The following is a 13,045-nucleotide window of genomic DNA, read 5'->3' as shown; positions in this document are numbered from 1 at the left end:
AAATTCAAGAGATCATTTGTAAAAAAAAAACAGGAGACAAGCTACACGAGACAGACGATCTCTTCACGTTAAGTGTGTAAAAAATAAAACATATTTCCAATGGTTTTCTACCTTGGTGACATCTTTGATCCCACCAATCAAGGAGTTCATCAGAGATTTCAACATGTCAGCATTATTGACTTCATCCGCATAGCGCACACACATGAACAGGATGTATGTGGGAAGTCCTGGAATCATATTCACTACCACACCACGTGGTTTAAGGTCTAATTGGAAAATTAAACAGGTAACAATAGACAGCAATCTTAAATGTACAATAATAATTTAATACTTTAATAACCAGATCCGCACTCTGTAAAAATTGTGCGTGTATTTAAAGCTGTCATGTGACATAAACCACTGAGGGCAGGAGCTGGGTTATTGCCTTGAGCTGGTATGAAGTTGGAAGAACAGGAAGAGCCTTGCCTGAAGCTGGAAGTCTTAGCTTCACTCTAAATTGAGGCCCAAGTCTCAGTTTCATATGCTATCTATGAGCATCAACATTAGTTAGGTGGACACCTATCTATGTGGTGGGAGGAAGGGGCAGGTGGGTGGAAAGAGCAAACAAGAGGGAGGTAAGCAGAACTTTTTTTAAATTAAAAAAAATACACATGCAGTGTGGTTACAGGCCCTTACAGCCCACTAGCTTATGCAGCCTAATTACACCTAATTGACCTACAACTCCCTTAAATTTCCTGGGAGGAAACTAGAGTGCCAGGAGGAAATCCATACAAATACGCAGAGAACATACAATCCTGAAAGGCACTGCTGGATTTGAACCCAGGTTGCTGCCGCTGTAACAGCACTGGGCTAACCGCTACGCTAAACGTGCTGCCCTGTACCGAGCAAAAACTGAAAGACGGATCACATGAATCTTCCTCCTTCCAATTTCGTTTCAAAGCCTTAGAATCAGCCTCTTAACATACATATAGTGTCTAATTTCAGGGCTTGTGCAGGCACTCCGAAGTTGTTGGGTCCCACACAACTTTCAAGAGGATTGGGCATGGGAGATTTTATCTGGAAACAGTTCCATTCCACATCCACTTCAGTCTCAAATGCAGGCGCCGCAGGGGTTAATTCCAGCCAACTCTCTACCCTGGTACCAAACCCTCTGGGCCCACCACCTCACCCCTCACAGACCCTGTAAGTAGCCAGTGTATCAAGGTATTACTATACACCACAATAGATAGAAGGGCCTGAAGGAGGTGAACCTGAAAAGGGTTCAGGCCCAAAATGATGCCTGAAGAGTTCCTCTGGCACCTCTGTGTGTTGTACGAATTCCACAGCATCTGCAGACTGCTTGTTTACCTATTACTATAAACCAACAATTCAGGGAGAGCCATGTTAAAGACAAGTATTGTTCTATTGATAAAGGGTATGCTCTTTTCATGTGACATGATGCAACTGTTACATGTTCACCAATGCAATTAAATGCAGACTCTCAACTAATCAGTAGTTTGAACAGGATTGCAAGAGAATTAGTCCAATGGATGCCAAATAACCCTCAACGATGAGAAATGGGTAGCATCTTAGAGGTGGAGAGAAAGCTAGGGAGTGATCACTTTTATTTTATTGTATGATTGGAGGAATGGAGAAGGCAATTATAATAGGCCTTAATTCTTTTCTGTCCACCAGTGCCAACATTTATGGGTCCTTCTGATGGTGTGTGTCATCAAACAACTTTACCTAAAATGAGATTTTTGATGAGTTTTTCTTCATCTTCTGCTTTGCATTCCAGCATTCCATGGTGCTCCTTCCACATAACCCGACTGAGATTCGCATCTGTAACTGTTGAAATTACACAAACATTTACAGGCAAATCCAATTCTCCTGTCAAACCCATTTACGTTCTCTGATTCCCATGTGTAGGCTCAAGATTCTTGCTATTGAGGGAGTGCAGCAAAGGCTCGCCATTCTGATTCTTGGGATGACAGAACTGACATAGGAAGAACAAGTGGATGGACTAGGGTTACACTCATTGGAACGGTAAGGGGCTATGTCGTGAAGACACATTACATTCTGACAGGATGGGAGAGGTTGGGTGCATGAAGAATGTTCCTGATGTTGTGGAAGTGCAAAACAGTGGGTCATAGTATAAGGGCTCAGCCATTTAGGACTAAGACAAAAAAAATATTCTTCACTCAGAGGGTTGTGATCTTGTGAAGCTCCCAACCACAGAAAGCCAGTTCATTAGATATACAGCAATACCCCTACTATCCAGAATTCAAGCAACCAGCAAAATAAATGGCAGAGAATAAATAGGTAAAAAATATGAAAGTTCAAAATTGGCATGCCTTGTTGTTAGTTCGCCAATAATGCGCCACATAATCTCAAACACCCGTAAAGTTCACTTATCTGGTATCTACCAATCCCTGTAGGTTGCTGGATACCAGGGTTTTACTGCATACATAAAGGAGATGGATGTGGTCCTTTAGGGTCAGTGCCAGAACAAGTCTTAGGAGGGGGCATTAGGATAACTGGGTGGGGGGGTGGAGAAACAAACAGAGCGACCAGCTGCCTACCATGAACCCCTCCATGCACCTTCCCGACAGGCGGCAGGTAGGAAGGCAGTGCTGGGGAACAGATTCCATCAGCGCAAAGACCGAGGTGTGGATCCTTCCTGCCCTGTGCTCATCACCCTTGCCCCCTCCTGCTTTGCATCGTCAACCTTGCCTTGATGCATTGTGGGTGACAGGCAAGCGTGTTTCCCCGACTGGCGGAGTGGTTCCAGCTGCGTGGGGGATTATGGGTAACACAGGTAGCCATTGATCCCACTGTGACGCTATTCTGCAGGACACGATACCTCATTTGATGGGGCAATGGCCACAAGCGGGTTGGGAAGGGTCACAATACCTTATTTTGTGGGGGTTGGGGGTGGAATGCCCACGACTGTCCCTCTCTGCACCGACCCTGTGGTCCTTATGGCTGAAGGGAGAGGAGAACGGAGGTATCGGGTACTGACATCTTATAATCAGCCATGATTGCATTGATAGTGCAGGTGAAGGGCTGAATGGCCTTTTCCTGCACCTGTAATAGTCTGTGACCCATTTTAGAGCACCTTTGAATGAGCATTAATTATCACACTGCTCTCTATTACACTAAAAGACTATCCTTTGATCACAAATGTTTAGATATATGATTAACATAGCACTGTCCCTACTCCCCATCAACATTGCTTCTGAATAGCATACCTTTATCAGTGGTTTTGGTTAATGACTTAATCTGATTCTGTAACTTCTTTATTTGCTTTTCTTTCTGGTCAAGTTGCTCCTCAAGATTCTCCAAAATAAAACACACAGAATTATCTTTCAGCTGATATTAACGCATCCTTAATGAAGAAAACTTTCGGCTTCAATCATAATTTCCCCTCTGATCTTGACAACAGAAGTTCAATTCCTATTGATCTTTCAATTTTTCAGATGCCAAACTAAGTATGAAGCAAAGTTTAAAATGCAATGAATGATTTTGAAACCAGAGCCTATCTGCTTCCCTGGGAATAAAATGGCTCTTTAGATTATAAATTTTATACTGATGCTAAGAAACCAATCAATACAAACTGTATTTTCAAGAGGAAATACTCTTTGTCACTAATGCTCCCTCTCAGTTTTTTTTTTAAAGAAGTCAGTGAGCGCAAAAATCTTATGTTGTGCAATTTTTTTTCCCCCACCCCGTGACAAAAGTCTGTGCGCACTGAATGCTTGTGCAAATGTAAAACTTGAAATTGTTTCAGGATAATTTTGGCACAGCCGACCTCTCACGACTAACAAAACTGTATTGGCATGTTTAATATAATTAAAGTATGATTGCATTCTATGAACCAGCGTGTAGCTACATTATTTTAGGTAACTCCCTTTTGTGCGCATATTAATTTCCTTTGTGCCCTGGTTGCAAAACGTGTGTGTGAGCGCACATGCACACAGCTTAGAGGGAACTGTCTGTGGATGGCTTTATTGGTTAGCATTTCATTATGATCCCAAACTTTTCACTTATCAGAACAATTCCATTTTCTATCACTGGAGCATGTTCTCTGTTGTTAATAGAAGTATTGAGCATTCCCACTGCATGTAGTCAAATCTGAATTCACTCAAGGGTGGGAATGAAATTCAGACTTTCCAGTTCATTCTTCTCAGACTGCAGTTCACCTTATATTTTAAACAGATTTCCATCCGCCTACATCAAACGACAGAGCCGTATTTTAAGTATGGCAATTTATCAACACTCACCAAGTTTTCTATTGCTAACTGGGCTGCTTCCTCCTGTTTCCTAGCACTGATTGTGCTATTGGCTTGAGTCCGATTCAGCAGCTGGTAATTCTTGTCCGGAAGTTTTCTGATTTTTTAAGTAATACAACATTTTCTTGTGCACAGTTATCTTTCTCAGACTCTAACAAGCTATATACATATTTACGTATTTTTAACAAATTGAGAACAACGATATTGCCAGAAATTAGCAAAGCTGATTTTTTTTTTAATTATTGGAAATGAAACCTGGGGAATTTTAAATTTGAATGGCAAGTGTTTAGATGTTCTGAATTTTCTTAGTGTGATAATAAAGAAACAAAGATAGAAATGTGGCTAATGTTTGAGGCTTATATCTGTTACAAAATAAGTAAAGCCATTCATCAACTAAAAGCAATTTAAACGTGCCACTGAATTCCTCTCTGGTTTCATTCTTGGTTTTATCTCTTGTGAGTCATTGTCAAAAATTGTCAATAAATCACATCTAATTGTATAATTTACTCTGAGAAGGAAAAAAATCTATAAATTACATTTGTTGATGTCATCTGTGGAGAACATACATGACAGCTATTCATATGTATATTTTGCAAAATATTTCTTGAAACCTGTTCAAAAATGTTTATTTTTTTTAATAAAAAAAATCAGGGACACTTCAGAAGAATTTATCAATTTTAAATAGGGATCACCAAGAATTCAAACAATAATAACTGAGTGGTCTTGGATAATAACTCAGTGGATTTGCCAATGGCTGGACGGGAGAAGCCAGAGCAATGGTGGATGATTGGTTGCCAGACTGGAGGCCTGTGACTAGTGATGTACCTCAGGGATCGGTGCTGGGACCGTTGTTGTTTGTCGACTCTATCAACGATCTGAATAATAATGTGGTAAATTCGATCAGCAAGCTTGCAGGTGACACTAAGATTGGAGATGTTGTGGACAAGCGAAGGTGGTTTTCAAAGCTTGCAGAGGGATCTGGACCAGCTGGAAAAATGGGCTGAAAAATGGCAGATGGAATTTAATGCAGACAAGTGTGAGATGTTGCATTTTTGAAGGACAAACCAAGAAAGGACGTACATGGTGACTGAGGAGTTCAGTAGAACAGAAAGTAATGTGGATAGGGTTGTAAAGAAAGCTTTTGGCATATTGGCCTTCATAAATAAAAATATAGGAGCATAGAAGTAGGATGTTATATTAAAGTTGTATTTGATATTGGTGAGGTCAAATTTGGAGTATTGTGTGCAATTTTGGTCACCTACTACAGGAAAGACATCATTAAGATAAAAAGAATGCAGAGAAGATTTGCTAGGATGTTGCCTGGACTTCAGGAACTGAGTTAAAAGGAAAGGTTAAACAGGTTAGGACTTTAATCCCTGGAGTGTAGAAGAATGAGGGGATATTTGATAAAAGTATTTAAAATTATGAGGGGGATCGACAGAGTAAATGTAGGTCGTTTTTTTCCACTGAGGGTAGATGAGATACAAACCAGAGGACATGGGTTAAGAGTGAAAGGGGAAAAGTTTAGGGGGAACTTCACACAAAGAGCGGTGGGGAGGTGTCAGCTGAAGTGGTTAATGTGGGCTCAGTTCTAACATTTAAGAAGAATTTACACAGGTACATGGATGGGAGAGGAATGGAGGGCTATGGACTGGGTGCAGATCAGTGGGACTGATAAAATCCAGATAAAATCTCCCATGCCCAATCCTCTAGAAGGGCCTAATGGCCTGTTTCCGTGCTGTAATTTAGGGAAAAAAAGTGGTTTGGCACAGACTAGAAGGGCAAAGAGGCCTTCAATAATGTTGAATGGTTCTATAAACTTTGCATCTCAAGTGTTAAACTAATGTTAAGTTAGGGTAATAGAATTTTGAATTTCTCTTAAGATACTACAGTCAATGAAATTGCAAACATGCAGTATAATTCTGGTAATTAACTGAGATAAGAAGCTTGACATTTCAAATAGATGGAGGCTTTCAATTAATAATCTGATCATGCTTTCCAGCAGAAACATCTGGAGTGCGTAGAGTTATTAATGACGTATTTCCAGTGAATATCTGCATAAACTGATGGGATATAAAATTAAGGGTTGATGAAATGTGAAATGTGAAATTAGACATCATACGTTTCTTGGATTCCTGCTTCTTCAAGTCTGCCTTGCCATTGATCAGTAACTTCTTCCATTTTTTCTGTAAATTGTAATTATTGCAATTAATACATGCAAAGCTGGATTTTTTCCCCAGAGATTTTTACCTCTACAATACTTAAATTGAATTGTGTAAAGTCAAAAAAAAGCACACGATCATTTGCATTATTACGTGCTCCCAGTTCATTTTCATTTGAGTGGGGCTGACAGGCTGGGGACAGCATGCACTCAAGCTCATCTCTTCTGAAGAGAGAGGAAGTGTGCCAGGAACAAATGGGCACAGACCATGTGACCAACATATAAAAGTTCACTGCTTGATCAGGGGCCATTTAAGGAAGGAGCAGCTCTTTGACAAATATTGTGCTGAAGAGGGTTCGTGTGGCCAAAGGAAAGGTCACTTCTGAAGGGAAATGGTTTAAACCCCACCATGACCATTGCATCGGTCATTTCAACTGACCCATTAAAAAGGCTCTGGAACTTTGTGAACACCATTCGCTTAGATTCCCTATGCCAAGGAAAGGGGAGTTTTGACTACCACTCGTCTGAATGGACATTTCTCTGGAAGCAACTCAACAAGTATTTTATGAGTTTACAACAGTCCGTCGCCCTGTCTCCCCCACCTCATTCGTAATCACTTCTTTACATCAATTTAAGAATCTTCATGTCAACACTGGGTTTCTGAGACTGAACTTTGAACTGACATTCCAGAATTGTGCCTAAGCTGTAATGGTTTGGGATAGTCCCACACACACACACACACACACACAGATTAGAATACTTGTGCATAGTTGGGGGGTTAAGTTTAGACAAGGTAAATAAGGTGTTATGTTAGTAGTAATTAATAAATTAAAATATTATTTTAAATATAACACTGTCTTGGCGAATTTATATTGCTGCTGTCTGCGTACGTAACAGTATGCTTTAAATCAACACTGCTGGACACAAATAGTCACCTTTCATTTTCACAACCTGCCCTTTCAAGTGGTTCTCAATCTCTTGTTTCTCCTTTTGCAGCTCTAGGATTTGAAGTTTGAGTTCAGGAATGACCTGGATGTAGACAAAATTGATTTACTCCAGTGAATACTTCAATACCATCAACAACATAGAATATACTTTAACTCGGTGGTAACAATGAACCAAAACTGAAATAACATCATAAAGAAAGATAGTTCAGCAACAATGAGGGTACCCTGAGAGAGCTGGTGGTCGAATGCAAATTTGGGAGGTTTTTCTGACGTTAATTCACCTGCCCTGCTTCTGTGGTTGTTCAGACACTTCACCCAATTTGGCCACGTTCCATCCAACGCATGGGTAAATCCAGTCTAAGGGATTCCCCCATCCTTTGTCATAACGTGAATGGAAGGCCAGGATAAACTTATGCTCTTTCTCATCACTTTCTGGTAATGTGATAAGACAAAATTAGGCAAACATAAGAAATAGGCGCAAGAGTGGGTCATCTGGCCCTCATCCTTGATCCACCATTCAACAAGATCAAGGCTGACCGTGGATACAGCTCTACCTATCTGCCTTTCCCCCATTATCCTTATTTTACTATGGAAGAACCATTGCAGTGAAACCCTGGAATCTAGCACCCATGGGGATTGGTCGAGGCCAGATGTGAGTTTTCTAGTTGATCAAGACTGCGTCTTGCATAAACGGAGAATTAACGGCAAGGCACGCCAATTTTAAACTTTTACCCATTTATTTTCCACAATTTTTTTTTTGCCGGTTGCTTGAATTCCAGCTAACAGGGATTTTACTGTATAAGGACATTATATCGCAGAATCCCGAATCCCGAATCTGCAATGCTGGTGTTTATTCCTATTCAATATCCATAGCCTCCTACACTAGACCATTCAATGATAGTTGGACAAGGGGAAATTTCGCCGATTTTCTCCACCCTCTGGCTTCAATGTTTCCTCCAATATTTCTTATATCTCCTTACGACATTGGAAGCCATTCCATCCTTGAAGCCTTTACTAGTTCTCAGAGTAATCACCCATTTATTCCTCTACAACCATTCTCTCTCCCACCACCCCACTCCGCTAAGGGTTATTAACTGTTCCAATTCACTTAATAACCATCACATCTCTGGACGATGGGTGGAAACTGGAGCCCCAACCTGATCAGAGAGATGCAAGCTCACAATATGCTTCCTTGCTGGTTGACTGAGAGAATGAGTTGATCTCGAACGGCTGATGCCATTACGTAGTTTACTCCCACATGAACGAGTGCAGATAGCAAAGTGTACACCAGAGCCGTCACTGCAAGCTCCTCTGATTTAGTCTCCAGTTGATTTCTGGCAAGTTCTCAACTAACCCAAACTTGGATTTAGTTTACACCTTTGGAAGGGTAGCATCTGTTTGTCCCATCACTCAAGACTTTAATAATTTTAAGTACCATGTTTTCATTGCTCAATCTGGTCAAGTCCAGCCGGATGCCCTCGTTAATATGATTCTCTTCCTGGAACTTCTGTTGCAAGTGAGCTGTCTCTTCATAGAAATGTTCAATTTTTAAAGTAAGATCTTCAATTTCCTTCTCATAGCTCTCCTTCTGAGACTGAATGTGCAACTCCATTACTCTGTGTGACATGAAGGTCCACAATTAATAGAATTATTGCAACTGCAATGGCAAAGTGTCCTTTTTAAATCCTACAGTAAAATGAAGAGCTGCCAGAAAAGAGTACAAGACCATGAGTCGTAAGAACAGGAATCGGCCCTTCAGTCTCCTCTACCATTCAGTAGGATCTCAGCTGATCCAACACTTCTCAAATCTACTCTCCTGTCTTCTCCCCTTGAATCCCTTATTGATTAGAAATCTATCTGAGCCTCAGAAGACACCCAAAGACCCTATCCCCACAACTCAACGTGGCAAGTTACAAACTCCCCAAAACTCTTTATCATCACAGACTTGTAAATTTAAAAAAATTTTTTTTTAGACATACAGCCCAGTAACCAGGCCGTTTTGGAACACGTCCACGCCACCCAATTAACCAAACTCCTGGCACGTTTTGATTGGTGGAAAGAAAACCGAACCCCTGGGGAAAACTCACGCAGTCATTCGGAGAGCGACTTACAGACAGTGCAGGAATTGAACCCCAGTCCCGAGAGCTGGCGTTGTAGAGGCGTTGCGTTAATTGCTACGCCAACCGTGCCATCCCTTAAAGGACTCTCTCATAGCTGATCTATCTCCAAATAAACAGCATCACCCCTGCCTGGGTTCTAAGAATTCTATTCAGTTAAATAAGATCATCTCTCATTCCTTTCAATGAATTGAGCACCAACCTGTTGAACCTTTCTTTGAAGGAATGCCCTTCCCTATCTAAGATTATCCCAGTGAATGAACAGTAAGTGAAATAATCTTTCCTTAACCTGAGTTGAAAGAGATCTGAATGTTTAAAAGTGCTTCATAATTACTTCTGAGCCTGTCTTTTAAAAGTATCCTGAACTCAACAAGTGACTTGTTCAGAATCAAGTTTAAACTGCAATGGTTTGGGGCTTTAATAACCACACACATGGTGGGGTTAAATTTTGAGTTAGGGTTAGAGATAAGTAAGAAATGTTATTAATAGTTTAATAAAAACTTATTTTGAATTTACCATTGCCTGGTGAATTTTCTCTGGCTGTTCCTTTGTTGGTACTAATAAGGGTTTATTAATTTGTAACAAGGGGCAGAGGGAAGTCTCTGAAAGGCTGATGGTGGAGTGGAAGAGGGAGGTGAGGTAGGGATTGGGACACAACTGCCACCAAGCAAAATACACATGCACCTTATAATTAGTCACAAGTCCACAACCCTCACTTCATTGGGGAGTCTGATCTATGGCCACGTAACAGAACTTCAGGAACACCCAATTGTTTTGATTTGTCACGGAACATTATCTCTACAATGTCACGGCTGAAGCATGACCTTTGGAACCTCAACAGATCAATAACAATAAAATATCAACAATGCGAATTTGCAGATTAATGATATCCTTGGAGGTATTAATCTGTACATGATTTAATTTTTACAATAATATGTGCTTTGCAATACAAAGGACAGCATCTCGTTGGTCAATGGTCTTTTTTTGTGCTCAAGGTCAATTTTTCCTTTAGTACAAGTTTACAACTTTAGTACAAGCACTCAACAGCACAAGGACAGCTTCTTCCCCACAGAATAATCAATGAACCAAAGACACTGCCTTACTTTTTATGCACAATTATTTAATGTTGTAAGATGGTTATAATGTGAATGTTTGCCCTTTGACGCTGCTGTAAAACATCAAATTGCATGACTTGTTCTTGACAATAAATTCTAATTTCTTAAGCGCAAATGCTAGTAATTCAGTATTCACTTCCTATTTGATTTTTGGACTGGTTGTATTCAAAGTCCTGTAATAACAAAGTTTCTGCAACTGCGTGAGCCGACAAAACCATTCCATCGTGAGCTGATCCATTCTCCCACTCAGCCCCACTCCCCACGACCTTAGATACCCTGACTTAATACACCCAATGACCTGGCCTCCACAGCTGCCCGTGGGAGCAAATTCTAAAGGTTCACCACTCTCTGGCTAAAGAAATTACATTTAAAAACTTGCATTCATCTGCATTACCATACACTCTCTGACCATTAATATAATTTGTAGCATTTTACAAAATCTCACGCTTTAATAATGTACTGTTTTCACATACTGTATTTATTCTGCTGTAGGTGACTTATGGCACAATGGTGATATACAGATATAAATACACTGCAAGAAACACCTAAAAGCAATTCTGTAACACTGGCATTGCCAACTTCGAAAAGGATCCATTTATTTTCTATTACCTACTAGCTCTTTTCAATCCTTCATAGGCCATCCAGAGTTCCCCATCTTCATTTAGATGTTCCATGTCCTCTGGAGAAAGCCTTAAATGAAACATAACTTTTACCACAATATAATCCATATTCCACTGCTGTTACTCAAACATATGAAGAATAATTTGGGGGTTTTTTTCCTCATGTTTTCTTGGTGCATGCACGTGTCAATTTGACTCATTCCTGCCTGCCTGGCTGGTGGTGATCAGTAAACATCGTCCTTCTGTACAACTTGATTTATTACTAATGACACAGACTTAAGAGTGCATTTTTTAACTATTTCCCTCTGATGCTTTTATTTATTATTTTAAGATGGAAAGCACCACTTTGTTCAAAAATTAATGTTGGAATTAAAAGGCAATAGGGAAAGATTTCTTATCTAAAAGGGAGTGTTACTCTATTTCAGTTATTACAGACAAGCTACACCATATACAATTATAATGACCTGCTCAATGGGACCAAGAGTTTTAATCATCAGACTCAAGTAGCACTTTTGCTTTCACCTTCAGTCTTGTTTTATTGATTTTTTTTTACAAACCTTTTATCTGTTGGACTTTCACAGCCTGCTCGTTGAAGTGCTTTGGAGATGTTATTTCTTTACAACCTGCATTTCAATTCTCCAATTACCTCTGTAATCCCTACCCATCAAGATAAAGAAGGGTGCATCAGGCTCTCCGAGTACCCTGGAAGAGGTGCCCCAAGGGTGGCGCGACCCCAGACCAGAATAGGCACGCGGGTTACAACAGGTCTGCAGCTTTCTTCTCAAACCCTTGGCTTTGTTTTTTGAAATAGTCACTTCCAAGTGGAGGCCTTCAGGCAAAATAAGACCCTTATTTTGGGGATTAGAACTGTTTGTCGTGGTTCTGACCTGAAGCATCAAAGTGCTATAAATGAAGGGTATGCTTGTTTATGAAACAGGACACAAAAATCAGGGCTGGTCTTCCTGTAATAATGTAGGTTATTTAAATTTAAGGTATGAAGCTGAAGGCATACACTCCAAAAAAACAAGTGGAAGTACATCCATGAATAATGTCAATGCTGAAACTTTATTGAAGGAGGTTCTTGAAAACCATCACTCCGTGTACTCATTGTCTGGTACCATTTTCTAAGATGGAACTTGAGCTTCCAGCAGAGTGAAACATCTTTAGCAGTTCAGACTTGTTACTTTGGAAGTTGTCTGTTCTATTCATACCACATGTACTCAGAATGTGATATGGATGGAAAACCGCACTCGTGAGTGATGTTTGAATGTCACCTGACAAGGTGATTTTATTATCCTGCCAACAAGTCGCTTTGCTCTGTTTGCTGTGGGTATTCATGATGAGGAACAACACCAGATGGCACACACTCACATCAAATCCTACAATTTGAACTGACATGTTCTTCTGCCATTAATTTCACTTGTGGGTCAATTCCAAGCTTTATTTCACTGACTATTAAAAGAACACGGTATTCAGCACAAATACCATCTCTGTTAGTTCCCAGATATCACACTACTTTAGTAACGCAAGTGTTAATGGTTTGCAATTCTGCCAAATCAAAATATGAACATTTATACCTCTTTCGTAACTCGTCTCCTTCTAAACCTCCGAGGAGTTGCTGCGTAATTTCTTCCACTTTTTCTGTTAAATTGCAAGAGATTTGTACAGTTTTACAACGTTGATCAAGTTTGCAGACGTTTAACATTTGATAACGCGGTCAACATAATTCCAACCCTGCCACAGGGACTGCATGGCTAGTGTAGCGGTTGGCAGAATGTTAGTGCAGGGTTTGAATCCGATGTATGGAATTTGGA

At 40.3% G+C, this 13,045-nt stretch overlaps 2 protein-coding genes across 12 annotated transcripts in view; one reads left to right on the top strand and one right to left on the bottom strand.

Annotated features, from left to right (window-relative positions):
• myo5c (myosin VC) overlaps positions 1–13,045 on the bottom strand; it is an 85,852-nt gene that overhangs the window by 15,267 nt on the left and 57,540 nt on the right. Inside the window, exons 26-34 of the mRNA XM_069910226.1 lie at positions 12,809–12,872; positions 11,221–11,301; positions 8,815–8,995; positions 7,368–7,461; positions 6,394–6,457; positions 4,263–4,368; positions 3,231–3,318; positions 1,726–1,827; positions 112–266 (exon numbers count right to left, since the gene is read on the bottom strand). Of these exons, the coding sequence (XP_069766327.1) occupies positions 112–266; positions 1,726–1,827; positions 3,231–3,318; positions 4,263–4,368; positions 6,394–6,457; positions 7,368–7,461; positions 8,815–8,995; positions 11,221–11,301; positions 12,809–12,872 (935 nt within the window). The remainder of the gene's footprint in view (positions 1–111; positions 267–1,725; positions 1,828–3,230; positions 3,319–4,262; positions 4,369–6,393; positions 6,458–7,367; positions 7,462–8,814; positions 8,996–11,220; positions 11,302–12,808; positions 12,873–13,045) is intronic.
• The window catches only part of LOC138749186 (uncharacterized), a 159,432-nt gene that overhangs the window by 90,534 nt on the left and 55,853 nt on the right, over positions 1–13,045 (top strand). For 9 of the 11 annotated variants that reach the window (XR_011348470.1, XR_011348469.1, XM_069910233.1 and 6 more), the window contains one exon: positions 1,909–2,025. The exons of the other annotated variants lie outside the window; for them this stretch is intronic. The gene's annotated coding sequence lies outside the window, so the exon portion shown is untranslated. The remainder of the gene's footprint in view (positions 1–1,908; positions 2,026–13,045) is intronic. 11 annotated transcript variants of the gene reach the window in all.

The sequence above is a fragment of the Narcine bancroftii genome, chromosome 14, assembly GCF_036971445.1.
Source record: "Narcine bancroftii isolate sNarBan1 chromosome 14, sNarBan1.hap1, whole genome shotgun sequence".
Classification (NCBI taxonomy): Eukaryota; Metazoa; Chordata; class Chondrichthyes; order Torpediniformes; family Narcinidae; genus Narcine; species Narcine bancroftii.
This window is presented reverse-complemented; position numbering and strand designations above follow the sequence as displayed.